The 14116-nt window shown below is 36.4% G+C and overlaps 1 protein-coding gene across 1 annotated transcript; it reads right to left on the bottom strand.

Annotated features, from left to right (window-relative positions):
- Nucleotides 1–3113: 3113 nt before the first annotated feature.
- Nucleotides 3114–9715, bottom strand: LOC131935261 (MAP kinase-interacting serine/threonine-protein kinase 1). Its single transcript, XM_059291632.1, has 6 exons — nucleotides 9390–9715; nucleotides 7707–7902; nucleotides 7492–7589; nucleotides 6848–7365; nucleotides 6402–6701; nucleotides 3114–6280 (listed from the first exon to the last, which is right to left on the bottom strand). The coding sequence occupies exons 1-6, from the start codon at nucleotides 9396–9398 to the stop codon at nucleotides 5896–5898; spliced, it is 1506 nt and encodes a 501-aa protein (XP_059147615.1). The 5' UTR covers nucleotides 9399–9715; the 3' UTR covers nucleotides 3114–5895.
- Between the last annotated feature and the right edge of the window lie 4401 nt (nucleotides 9716–14116).

Below are 14116 nucleotides of genomic sequence, written 5' to 3'. Positions count from 1 at the left end.
AGTCTGAAAGAAACTCTTGTAAGCGAGTAGGGTTGAATCTAAACAAAAGAAAGGTCACTGTTGGATATTGTTGTCTGTAGAAGACAGCAGACCGGATACATTCAAACGATTCAAAACGAAGCTCTGGAACTAATAATATCTTTGGGGGGTCATCCATTAATGACGTCACGCTTTTTTGACGATTTTTTACCTCCCCCCCTCCCCACCGTCACAAGTCGTCACAAAAAGCCGGACCCCCTTCCCCAACATGACGTGACACCTCAGATTACAACCCCCCTCAAAATTGCTGTTGAATTTTTCTTAAAACATCGATACTTTTCCAAAATCTTGTCAGAACTCTGTCAACATAGAGTATTTTGAACAATTCCTATTATAATTTATTAAAACCGTTTTCTAAAACGCGAAATAACGGCTAAAACTCGTTTTTCCAACAAAGTTTTGCAAAAATGTGACGTCACACCATCTGATTCCCCTCCCCCCCCCCCCCCCCCCCCCCCCTCATCAAACACCGACACAAAAATTACGGACCCCCTCGTCATTTATGGACGACCCCTTTCCAAAAAAAAAAAAATACTCAGACTTTTTAAAACCTGCTCTTTTAAATTGATATTGTTGTGGAGAGAAACAAATTTACAGAAGCGTTTTTATTTTAATTTTTTTTAAATATTTATTTTTTACTAATTCAAGGAGTGCTAGGTAACACCGGATTTAAAAAAAAAAAAAGAAGCCTAACAATCAGTTACAGTTTTTTTTTTATTGCTGAACAACGAGAAAGGTGAACAGAAACGTAGACACTCCTTGGTCTTCCTGAACTGATCTCGGTGATACCATCACGTGCACACGAACTAACCGCGGATACTCAGACTTAAACGGTGCTCACTCCGTGGTTGGATGCACGTCCATTGAAATTTACATCCTACATTGGTAATCTACATGGTAAAGTTAGAGGGTCTGGAACAATGTTCCCTCTAACCTGCGCGGTTGTGTGGCCGCGCAGGAGTTTTGAGCTGCCGCGCAGTGATTTTGTAAAATAAATATATCCTTGTATAAGACTTAGAACACAGCGCACAGAAAATACATTTTGCACACTAGCTTTTCCCCCTTAGAGGGTACATTTGGTCTGGAAGGAAAATAAGGCATTCCCTGACAATGTACACAGTGTTTTCTTCCAGACTTTTTTCTCCGGGGGGGGGGGGGGGGGGGGGCACTTGAAATTTTCGGGGGGCGGTAGCCTTTCTTCGGGGGGGGGGGGGGGGGGCGGACACTGTTAAAAGTATATATTTTCTATATAAATTATATAAATTTCATTCGTTCGGGGGGGGGGGGGGGGGGGGGGGCGGTAAAAAATTTTCGGGGGGGCTTAGCCCCCCCGAAGAGATGCCTGGAAGAAACTCTGAATGTACATGATAAAGTTAGAGACAATGGAAGGAAAAAATAGACAACCTTTGACAATATTCAATATACAATCTACATGCTTAAGTTAGAGGCATCGAATGGAAAACTACGGCAACCCCTGACATTTCTCAGCCGTCAGGAATCGTGTTCAGGTCGCTAATATCTGGGTTTCTAGGAAAGTCTGTAGTATTTACCTGGGATGTCTCACGTCATTTCCAAGGATATATTTTTTAAACTAGAAAAGTAAGAAATCGTATTTTGTAACGTATATCAACTACAATCGTCGGTCGGAAAATTAACGTACGCTCGGCTATGAACAGTGTTTCTTCCAGACTTTTTTCTCCAGGAGTGGGGGGGGGGGGTGGTGGGGGGGGGGGGGGGGGGTGGGGGGGGGGGTGGGCCCTTGAAATTTTCGGGGAGGGGTGGGGGCGGGGGGGGTAGACTTTCTTCGGGGGGGGGGGACACTGTTAAAGGTATATATTTTCTATATAAATTATATAAATTTTCATTTCGTTCGGGGGGGGGGGGGGGGGCAGTAGAATTTTTTCGGGGTTGGGGGTGGGGGCAAAGAGATGCCTGGAAGAAACTCTGGCTATGAAGTTAAAATAAAATAGCTGTAAATCAACAACAACAGAGAAGGCCTTGTGGTATGAGATTTATAAAACAGCGAGCTTTTTGTTGAGTAGAGCACATCTGACGTGTGTTAAACGTGTTTGTTTAGCGTCCAGCACATGTGTAATGTACACAGCTCGACGTGAAGAGCATACGTACAGTCAAATAAAAGCCATGCACATACCAACCTATTGCGTTTGATTTTGGCTGGAGGTAAGTTTTGACTGTGTGCACAAAAAGTGCCTGGTGAGTTATATTTAACTTCCTGGACGGCCGCCAATGTCTGGGTTGTAGGAAGACTAGGTAGGTCAGATCCTAGGATTCTCTTTGTTCTAGCAGCTTATATATAGCCTATATATATATATATATATATATATATATATATATATATATATATATATATATATATATATATATATGCCTTAATTCATATATAGCCAATATACATGTTTATGTATGTGTACATGAATATAAGCATCTATATAAACTCTACATGATAAGCAATGTGTAGTCTCTCTCTCTCTTTCTATATATATATATATATATATATATATATATATATATATATATATATATATATATATATATATATATATATATATATATATATATATACGTGTGTGTGTGTAGACAGTATACACAGAGTATATGTGTGTGTGTAGACAGTGTACACCTTTGTTGATCTAAGAATATATATGCATGATTTAAGCGAACTTTTTACCTTGGAAAATTTCGTCATCTTGGCACCGATTCAACTGAATGGGGCAAGGCCTGCGTGCACGTGAGAACTACGTAGGTAGATTCTGCCTTCAACTTTTCGCCTTTAAAATCGTGTGCTCTATTTCCAGAAACTCATCCCCTGCCAAACCCTTGGGGTCGTTAAAAATTTCACGCATTTTTGGTCCATGGCCAATTTTTTGAGTGGGTGGTATTTTATATTACAGTAAATACACTTTCTATATTTTATATTGCTTTTATTATGAAGCTAAATATGCTTTCACAAGGAGCAAAGGAAAAATATTTTTACCATATTCATGAGCTTTCCTCATTCATACAAAAATCTGGATGAATTTAAAAACTGACAAAACATAAAACAAAGGCATGTATAAAATTGTAATAATTTTTTTATTATTCTTTCAGCAATGTAAAAAATGTGCCAGCAGCTTTACAACAGCTGAGGCCTTGTAAAATATTTAGAATTTCAGATACTAGTTAGAAATTTGATGGAAAACCCTGAGCTAAACAAAGAGCTGAAAATAATGTAATCCATTAACAGCCTAAATGTTTTTCTACTTTTTGTACAAATCCAACATATATTTCAATGTATTTGATTCATTGATTGGGTGGTTTAAAAAAAAAAAAAATAACTGCTAAATTAATGAACACAACCTTGACATTTGACCTGATCAATCCTGAGGACAAGAGTCATGCCCACATTAGTAAACAATACCAGCAGGTTCAACACCTCTTCAGCAAAACCTGTTTCAATGCCCAGGTATGAATGACCAAGCTCAAATGATACAGAATCCAAACTTGTCTAAGTCCCTACACCAACAAATTAAAATAGATGCCAATTGTGAACAAGATGTAGCTACTACAAAGACAGGTTTGGATCGGGCATTTTATATTGTTTTTTTTTTTTTTGCTTTTTAGATTTTTTTATATTTTTAATTTTTTTAAACACATTTTTCTCCACAATTGTAAAAAAAAAAAAATTGCACAAACACCACTGTAATAACTATACATTTAGTTATCTCAACAGTTACACTAGCAAATGTAGAAAAAATAGTTATTTTTTCTTTACAGTGTAGTAATGTAAAAAAAGCATTCGTCACAATCTGACACCCATGTTCACTTTGGTGAGGTTTTTAAAAAGACTAGAGCCATTGAAAATACCCACCTTCAATACATACACAGACATTGCGCAGAAGCATTCCCACACTGAATAGAGATTCAACCCAAGTTCTCCAAGGCACATTCTCTTGTCTTGAAGGTGGAGAACAAAGAACAACATCAACAACTAAAATTTGCTAGTAAAGCTTTACACTCCAGGAAACATCCAACACAAAATACTAGCCCCCTTTTTAAAACACTGGTTTCTATTTTTTAATCGAAATTTTTAAAAATAAAACTTAAAAAATGAAAACCAATTCATTTGGCTGCTAATGTGTAAAGTTAGATTTAAATGACTTAAACCTAGCCTTAATAGAAAAATTTGAAGTTTCTTGGAGTGAGACAGCCTATGTGTGTTTCATAGTATATCACAGATATTAACAGTTTACCGAATTGGATTTACCAGTTTTTCAAAAGCTTCAGCAGACATTAAGAAAAAAATCTGACAAGAAACTTATTGCTTGAGTACAAAACCAAGCACGGACTCCACTTGAACAATTTTGACTTTTGACGTTGATTAGTAATGAAAGACTTAACAGTTACAACCATGCATAAAAACTGCCATCATAAAGTATTTAACATTCATACATACATGCCATTACACAAATTTAACAACAACGGAAGATCATTTCATATAAAGTCATGAGGCCCTTTTACAATATCAACATTTTGCTTTTACATTAGAAAAGCCCTATGAAAAAAATTAATGTCATTATGCTGTAATTTTGTTCTTTATCAGAAATATTTGAGAACAATGCTTTTAACCAGGCTGCTCAATGACATAATTTGAAAGACTCTGCGTTCACTTAATGGTGACAAAATACTCTGGTAGGCTTACAACAGTTTTGTTGTACTAACTCAAACATGGATGAAAACAAGTAACATCATCGACAAGAATGTTGTTCGTTTATAAACAAAGCTGGATATGTCAATGAGTTACACTTGGAATGATTCAGATAATCTCGTACCACTTCAGCATCTGACAATATGGCATTTTGTCATGAAAATATATAATGATGGGCGGAAAATGTTGGAGTTCTGATAAACAGAATCAAAGTCAAATCATATATGGCAACAGAACAAAATGAAAACAAAAAATGATTTCCCAAAGTCTTAATGGGATAGAAAAAAGACAAGAAAAATGCACAGAACTGACTTCACTCATCAGGCAAAATGAAATATGTACAAAGGGACAAGCTATACACAGATGGTTTTACTATTCTGGATGATAAAATGGGGCTTCACCAATAATATTAAAATTACAAAAGTAGAAATGGATTGTGTTGGTTTAGTTAGGTGAGCTTTAAAAGATGATGCCATCATGTGTATTATATTTTTTTAGCTTTTAAATGAGTTTTTTTAAATAAAAAATACCAACAATCAACTTAGGAAAATAAATAAATAATAAAAGAATCAGCACTTGCAAAAATATAAATAAATACATTAATTTGTTTTTCTAAAGTTCAAATTTTAAAAAGTATAAATGCCAAAATAAAATTAAAAGTGAATTTTCAGTACAACAATAGAAAATAATTTGAGACAAATGGCAAAAAAAAAAACCTCACAGTAGATAGTGCATACCCATTATTTAATATCTCACTTTGAGTTAAACTAGATATCACTCAGATACTTTATAAAGCTACTATCATCTCCAAACAATATGCTATTTCCTGTATATTTTTAAAGTTATTTAAAAAAAGAGTAACAAAACAGAAAATATAACTTCAAAGAAAAGAACATTTGGAAACTCATAGGGCAATTCAGTCTTATATACACACCTACAAGTAACTTACTCTTTCTCCTTAAAGCGAATTTAATATGTAAATGTCGTCCTTGTGAATAAACACAACTGTCCTGGTCATAGATAAGTGTACTAAACTGTCTATAAAATTGTCAGCAAGCTTCACTATTGCTTCTCTCCTACTTTAAATGTCAGTGGAAATAAAATCAAGGGGGGGGGGATAAAACGATATTACTTATGCTCTGCCCCCCTTTCTACTGCCAGCTCCCTGAACTAATACAGAAACTTTCAACACTGCCCATGGCAGAACCACATCGGGAGATAAGTGGATGGTGGTGACTGTTTTTACAATTATGATTATAGTTGGCAGAAGCATGCGTTGTTGTTGCTCTGCGCTTAGCAAGATCTGACAAGCCAGGAGGTGATAACTTGATGCCGCTGCTAAAATCAAAACAAAGAGCTGAATCCAAATCAGTGTCGCTCTGGGCTTCGTCGTCATCACCACTGCTTTCTTCACTCACTTTATCAGCTTGGTTAACAAAAAACTGAGGTCCTGAGATAATTAAGTGCTGCTGCATCATGCGATTGATGGATATAGCTGTTTCTGCAAATGATTCCAAATCCTTTGTACTGTTGTTTCTGAAATTCAAAGGTAAAATAAATTGAAATAATTGTCACACCAAACTGTTTTAATTTTGTTCGATCAAAAAATTTAACATCCTAAATACAATAGGCAACTTTAAGAATATAATGGACATACCTAGTAAGAATGTGAGGTGTAGCCAATGGAGTTGCTGCTGGTGGGGATGTTACCCAAGGGTGTTGAAGAACGTCAGCAGCTGAGTAGCGCTTACGGGGGTTGCGCACCAACAGATGTTTAATCAAATCTTTGGCACTCTCCGACACGCAGCTCCACTCAACCTCAGGGAACTCGTAAACACCATCTTGGATAGAGTTAAAAAGCAACTCCTGACAATCCTGGCAAGCTTCACCTCTCTCCCATCCACACTCCTCACCACACTGACCGTAGAAAGGTGGGTAGCCACATAGCATTATGTACCTGAGGGAAAACAATATTTAATTATTGTTTGAACGAAAAAGAAATTCTGCATATAATATTCAAAAAAAGAAGGTAGAAAAAAAAAGTAATAAAATACTGTATTACTTTAAATTTATTGCTATGTATTTAAAAATATATATACTTACAAAATAATTCCTAGACTCCAAAGATCACATTTTTTGTCGTAAGAAAAAGACTCTCCAACCCAGGCATCAACAACTTCAGGTGCCATGTATTCAGCAGAGCCAACAGGTGTTAGTAGTTCGGGTGTCTTGCTACCATCAGAACTGTTGACACTTAGAGGTACTCCACTTGCCAAGTCAAAGTCACAGATTTTCAGTGGAACAACTTCACCGACTCTTTGGCACAGGATGTTTTCAGGCTTTAAATCTCTGTGAGCAATGCCTTTGTTGTGTAGAAAATCGAGTGCACGGGCTATTTCTCTGACAACAAGTGAGGCCTCATATTCGCTAAGGTGACCACGACTCTCTATGTTGCTGAGAAGCGTACCCCCTTCCATCTTATCAAAGACCAGGTAGAAAACATCATCCTCCTCAAAATACTCCACCAAATTTAGGATATTTTCACTGCCTTGACACTGATGGAATATTTCTATTTCTTTGAATACTTTACTTCGCTGTAGACTAGTGCATTTGTTTATCATCTGTAGAAACAGAAATTAGAATTAAAGTTAAATGTTAAAGTAAAAAAGAAAATTAAAAATGTGTAAAATATAACTCTAAAAGGGACAAAATACATTTAAAATTAGCTTTTATTTAAAAGTATGTACCTTAACAGCATATTCTTTGCCAGTTTCTTTGTTTCTGTAAGTTCTTACTGAAGCATAAGATCCATTTCCCAAAAATTCTCCAGTTTCCTCATATAAATCTAAGAAAGAAAAAAAAATGATTTAAAGATCTTTGAAAATATGAGTAAAATCTAATAAAAAAGTGTACATAAATAATATACAATACACATTATTAAATAAATAAAATTGTTACACACCATTAAATTTTTTGATGGTTGCTCTTCTCTTTTTCTTCCTGCTGTTTCGTGAATTAGTATTTGGTCTGATGTTGTTGTTACTATTGTTATTGTCAAGGTCAGGAAATACGCAATCCATATCCAGAGTGAGAGCATTATCTAACTCCAAGCTGTTAGGGCGAACAGCTGAGGAGCGCGTAGAGGAAACTTCTTCGATCTGTGAAATATAAACCAAAATATTCAATTGTAATGACATTTAGGATAAAAGACATGACAAACTGAATGTGTTTTTCTCTGTTAAATTTATAACTATCACAGATGTAACTTTTGGAAATGTACACTAAAATCAAACTAAGAGTATGATATTAAATTATATGTAACAAACCAGTAAATCAGTACCCTTATTAAATATCTCAAAGAGACAATGATACTCCATATCCACTATTGTTATAGTGATATGGTTAAAAAAACATCAGACAATGACTGTGTCAATGACTTAATCATGAAGATTCAGGCCACTTATTTTATGCTGCTATTCACTTGTTTTAAGTTATAATAAAATCATTTAATAGATCTATTACCATACCCTTCCCCTCATGAAATTAAAAGGATGTACATTATGCAATATATGATAGTGTAAGAAGAGGTAATATAACAAAATTAAACCTACTAGGCCTATACAAACAAGGAAGTATAGCCCATACTTGACCAGTATAATATAACAGCTAACATAATAAAAATGTGTGTGCAGCAAATTTTCTAGGTCTATATTCCAGAATTAGTTAAAAGTAAAACTATAGATCTAGATCTAGTAATACTAGTATTCAAATAGAATCTAAAATCTAGATAGGCCTATAGAATCTAAAATATTAAATAAATCTAGATTATAAGATATCAATATAGTATAGAATCTATATACTATATAGATCTATAATATATAATCTAAACTAGATTTTGGTGTAGAGTATAATAGGCCTATTCATCAATAATATTAATAAAATTAATAGGTCTATTGCTATTGTACTATTACTACTATAGTACTATTGAGTAACTATTGTTACATACATTGTATATTACTAGATCTAACATTACTAGGTCTACTTAATTTAATTATCTGAGATAGATCTAAGTCTCAACAAAGACAAAGACTTGAGTCTAGCGGCTAGAGTAAAACCAGTTTGAAATTTGTTAAGTTAAACTTAAGCCGCCTTAAGTCATTCTAATTCTTATGATTCTAGTGAATTCTAGATTCTAGTCCTAGTCTCTAGATCTAGATTCTCTCATTTACTAGACTAGAATCTAATTATTATATTAAAATAGAACTCTAGATTTTTTAGAATATAGATCTAGATTCTAGATCTAGATTCTATATCAAAATCTATTACTGTTTTTATGTAGTAGATCTAGATCTAGATTCTTTAGTATTTTATTTTAGACCTAAAAAAATAACAGTGACCTCGGCTGGGTTACGACCGGTTAAATCTAAAAATAGACCAACCAAACAAAGCGTTTGTTGTGTATAGTCGTAGTGGGTAGTGCAACAACAACATAAGACTAGAAATCTAGATCTAGAGCTAGTGTTAGTCTAGCTAGTGAGCTCAGACCAGAGTAGATTAATGTACCACTCTTTTTTTATGTGGTATTTTTTAGTATGCAGATCTTGTGCATGCAACCAGTGTTTGCAGTAATTAAAAAATAACTTACCGTTCTCATGTTGAGGCTGATGATTTGCAGATCTGAGACTAAATCGGTCGGCGGCAGAATAGCAGAAAACGGCTGTGTGTTTTCTTGATCAGAATAATGAATATTATCCGTTCGTCGACAAATCCAACAAATCACTAGACTCTAGGGTCTGTATTTTAGAATCTTAACTTTTATTTCTACAATTTATCACGGCGATCAACCATTGCCACTATTTTCAGGCGTAAAGCCTTTTGAAACCCTTCAATATCTTTCTTATGCGTCCATCCTGGTCTAAACACTCTAGCGTTCTCTACCTGCAGACGGTCTCTTTTATGTTGCCGACGCTTGCTACGTGGAGCTTGAGTCACGGGACCAGCAGCCAATCAAATCGCAGGATACGCCGCGAATGGTGTTTACGTAGTGGTGGCGTGTTTACGAACCGAAGAGATTTGCATCAGAAAATGTAGGTTGACCGCATTAAGCCACTACTACACGTATTCAAGTTCTAGAATGATGTTCTAGTTGCAGTGCCACTATCGTGTCACTCTTCGCGACTCTTCGATCGTTAAAAATATTCACTTAATGCATTTGTAAAACGGGTACTGACGTTGGGAAACACCGCTACAAAGGGGATTTTAATAAAACTTAATAAGCCTTTGGGGTGCAGCGTTGAAAAAATTCTAACCCGTGACCTTGCGTGAGGTTAAGCCGTGTGTTTGTAAATATAAACATGACACACTAAATTGATATATTTGTAGGTTATTCCGGTTTCGGTTTACCTAGTCATCTTTGTTGTTTTATTTTTTAATATAGATCCAGGCCTCTTAATATTAACTTGTTTTCTGGGAAACTCTTGTAATCCATAAGTTAGTTTAAAATACTTCTGCTAGATCCATGTAACTGCTCGTTTATTTGTTTATTTTTAAAAATCAGAGTGGGCCTATTTATAGTTTTTAAAATGTAGATCTAGACATAGGCCTACTCTCCCATTAGATAGGTTTCTTTTACACACTCATCCTTTAGGTCATTAGGTAACCTTTATAAAAGGGTGCATAGTATTAGTAATTAGCACTAAGTCTGACTTAAAGTATTATTTATAAAAAAAACAACTCACCCACCTAAACGTAACGTAGTCACGTCTTTGAATAATAAATAATTATAGATATAGATAGGGCACACTATTAAGTTGCTAAATATTAGATTGTTATAAATGACATAAGGCAGGCATTACACTAATTTGTGCTTCACATCATAAAATAAATTTATTTTTTTATTATTTAATAATAAACCAACATTACTGTCGTTTCGATTTGCTTTTGCATTCCCATAGTTAGTAGTTTTTAATAATAATGAATGTAATAAGTATTAACGATCTCAATCAGTGCACCTGCATTGTTGTGGTGTCAACACTTGACACTTCTTTACTACTGTACACTCGTCCTCCCCTCCCTTCACATGCACAAGACGTCACTGATTATCGCGATTATCGATGACGTCACTGGGATAATCTCTTGTTCGACATGAATTAAACAAGGTGTTCATCTGGATGTCTAAGAGATATGTGAATAGAGACGGATTTTGAATAATTAATGCTTTTGTCGTCTAAATGTGTTGGCTGGGGTTGACGTTTCAATATTACATTCTTAGTTTTCAGGGCGAGTAATACACATGCGATATCCTTTTTTTTGGGGGGGGGGGGGGGGGTATATTTCAATGTTCATGTATGGACAGTATGGAGCTTGTTTAAGATATTTTACAATTTATTTTTACAATTTTCTTATGGACTAAAAACTTCAATGCCTATGTTGGTTAGCCTGCAATGGGTTTCGGGGGGGGGGGGGGGCGGTAAACTTTCTTCGGGGGGGGGGGGGGGGCGGACACTGTTAAAAGTATATATTTTCTATATAAATTATATAAATTTCATTTCGTTCGGGGGGGGGGGGCGGTAAAAATTTTAGGGGGGGGGGGCTTAGCCCCCCCAAAGAGATGCCTGGAAGAAACTCTGCGTGTCAGCTATTTTTTTTACAGTAAAAAACAACTAAGTATGCCTACGCTCAAGATGCTCATATAATCACTTTATGATCTAGACCTAGGCTATATATTGAAATAATAAGTAATAGGCAGTAAATGAGTATTGGCATACTTATTACGTAACTTCCAGAGATAAAGCTCCTAGTCCACTGCCCAGCTAGTTATCGTGTATCATGATTTTGATGTCGTATTTGAAAAAGAGGCTGACAGTAAAAGTAAAAGTGCCCATTGGATGGATGTCTTGATAATAAAAGGCGTTTAATATATATTAATGTGTATATATTGAAAATTATTGAACATTATTGTTATATATAGGGGCCTACTGGGTATTATAATAAATTATATATATATTTTTTTTTCTTTTTTTTTTGGGAGGGGGATGTAGCTTGAATGAATGTATGAACGCTCGGTTTGGGTGGAAAGACTATGTTACCCTGCACGTACGCCGCTGACCTACCTATTTGACCTACCCATGACCTCATTGTGATAACACGTGCCATTTTGTTTTGATGGAGTTTTCTTTTTTTTTACGGTCGGCCGGGTTCACTGGTGATGAGGAGAGCTTGAATGTGACTGGTCAGACGTGGGGTGGTGCTGGTAGCCACTGCAGCGTGACCCGTCTATTGACGAACGTAGGATGGTTTTAGCCAAGGGGTGGGGGGGGGGGGGGGGAGAAAGGGAAAGAGAGAGAGAGAGAGAGAGAGCAGTGGAGGGAATCCCTTTTCAAAATTGACACCAAAAATAATAACAAAGTTTCCAGCAGTAGAGTTTTTTTCTTTTTGTTTTTTTTTTAAAGAGTGAAACTTATTAATTTTAACCATAAGAACTGGGTGTGTTTAGACTTTAGAACATTGGAACATAGAGCATCGTAATGTTTTACCGAGAAAACAAAAGTAAAAGGGAAAGAAACGGTTCAATCTTTTTTTAAGCTTGCTGATAATATTTAGGGTTTTTAAGTAAACGACTGAATCAATGAAAGAGTTATGAGTTATGTTTAGGTTGAGATGATGTGCGGCATCAGCACAAACTATTTCTACGTAGAACTGCCACCCCTCTCGATTCTAGAAATACGGAAATGACAATAATAGGCTTGTATTATTGTGTCTACTAACTAGATTTAAATGTTTGTAGTTGTGCAGAATTTTAGTAGTGGCTGACATAATCAAGATGTAAAAGTAAAGTTCTCCTTCCTAACATGAAGGTCTATGGGGCAGTGGCGTAGCGAGGGTCGGGTGTCACCCGGTGCGGCACTTAATGGTGTCACCCCTCAGAGGCGTAGCGACCCTTCCCGGGGACACACTTTCAATTTTCCATTTGCACACCCCCCCCCCTCAAACTTTCGATTTGCGTCCCCCTCAAACTTTCGATTTGCACCCCCCCCTCCTCAAATTTTTCTCTATATATTTTGCTATTTTTTGCCTTGGTGTCACCCCCCCCCCCCCTAAATGGTGTCACCCGGTGCGGTCTGCACCCCCCCCCCTCGCTACGCCACTGCTATGGGGCGAGTGAATAAGAGTTCACCTGTTTCTGTGACCTCGGCATATGAAGGGATAGTGTGATCAGCACTATGTCTATCCGCCTTTACTTTCCCTAAAGTAAGTTAGATGCGAACGAAATGGAATTTATATAGAAAATATATACTTTTAACTGTGTCCGTCCCCCTCCCACCGGAGAAAAAGTCTCGAAGAAACACTGCTATTAACACGTACAGGATAAAAATACATACGATCTTGCCGAGAACATGTATGTCATTGTTCTGTTAGTCTCAGTGTCGTAATCTGAGGGTTAAGGTAAACTAAGTATTGAGACACAGTTCAACCAAAATAATTACAACTAATACAACCTTTCTATGGCCCTCGTTCATGTAAACAAATTAGTTTTATGTCACCTGTTCATTTTTTGTGATAATCTATTACCAGCATTAATTATTAAATAATAAGTTATTGCTACATAACCGAAACCACATTACGCAAAACAAAGTTGTGCTCAAGTAAGGTAACAACCTTTGGGGTCATTCATAAATGACATCGCGGTTTTTTGACGATTTTGACCCCCCCCCCCCAATCTCTCCTCCGTCACACATCGTCACAAAAAGCCAGACCCCCCATCTTAAATGACGTCACACCTCAGCATACAACCCCCCACAAAATTGCAGTTGAATTTTTCTTAAACATCAATATTTTTTTCCAAAATCTTGTCTGAACTCTCTCAACATAGAGTATTTTAATCAACGAGACGACCCGCAGCGTATCATACGCCGCTATTTAGTTGTTGTATTTTCTACTTTTCAGTAATTCATAATTTGTGAATTCGACAGTACCAAAGCTGCCACTGAAAATATTTGCTTTAAAACACTACCCCCCCCCCCTTTCCCCTGACCCCGACCCTACCCCCCCCCCCCCCCCCCCCCCCCCCCCCGTGAAAGCAGCTTCCTCTTAGTTATTTGTAAACATTTATCTTTGTAAACATTTAGCATGACCACAACTCACCAGACAATGTGGGGGTGGGGTGGGGGTGGTAGTGATAGTGATAGAGAGAAAGAGAGGGGACTGCAAGGAGGCGCTTGCAGCTTGTTTACTAACGGCTCCCAGAAGAGAATTATATATAGATTCCTATTACAATTTATTAAAACAGTTTTCTAAAACGCGAAATAACGGCTAAAATTCTTTTTCCAACATTGCTTTTTTATAATGCAAAAGTGTGACGTCACACCATCT

This window comes from Physella acuta, unplaced genomic scaffold (genome assembly GCF_028476545.2).
Source record: "Physella acuta isolate Inbredline_101_S28 unplaced genomic scaffold, ASM2847654v3 ptg000140l, whole genome shotgun sequence".
Taxonomy (NCBI): Eukaryota; Metazoa; Mollusca; class Gastropoda; family Physidae; genus Physella; species Physella acuta.
The sequence above is the reverse complement of the archived record's forward strand: the minus strand, read 5'-3'. Positions and strand labels throughout refer to the sequence as shown.

Excerpts from the sequence above, each read along its gene's own strand:
- LOC131935261 (XM_059291632.1), bottom strand. Across the intron at positions 7,590-7,706 it reads AACCATCAAAAAATTTAATG|ATTTATATGAGGAAACTGGA; the intron begins GTGTGTAACAAT and ends TTTCTTTCTTAG. Across the intron at positions 7,366-7,491 it reads GCAAAGAATATGCTGTTAAG|ATGATAAACAAATGCACTAG; the intron begins GTACATACTTTT and ends CTGTTTCTACAG.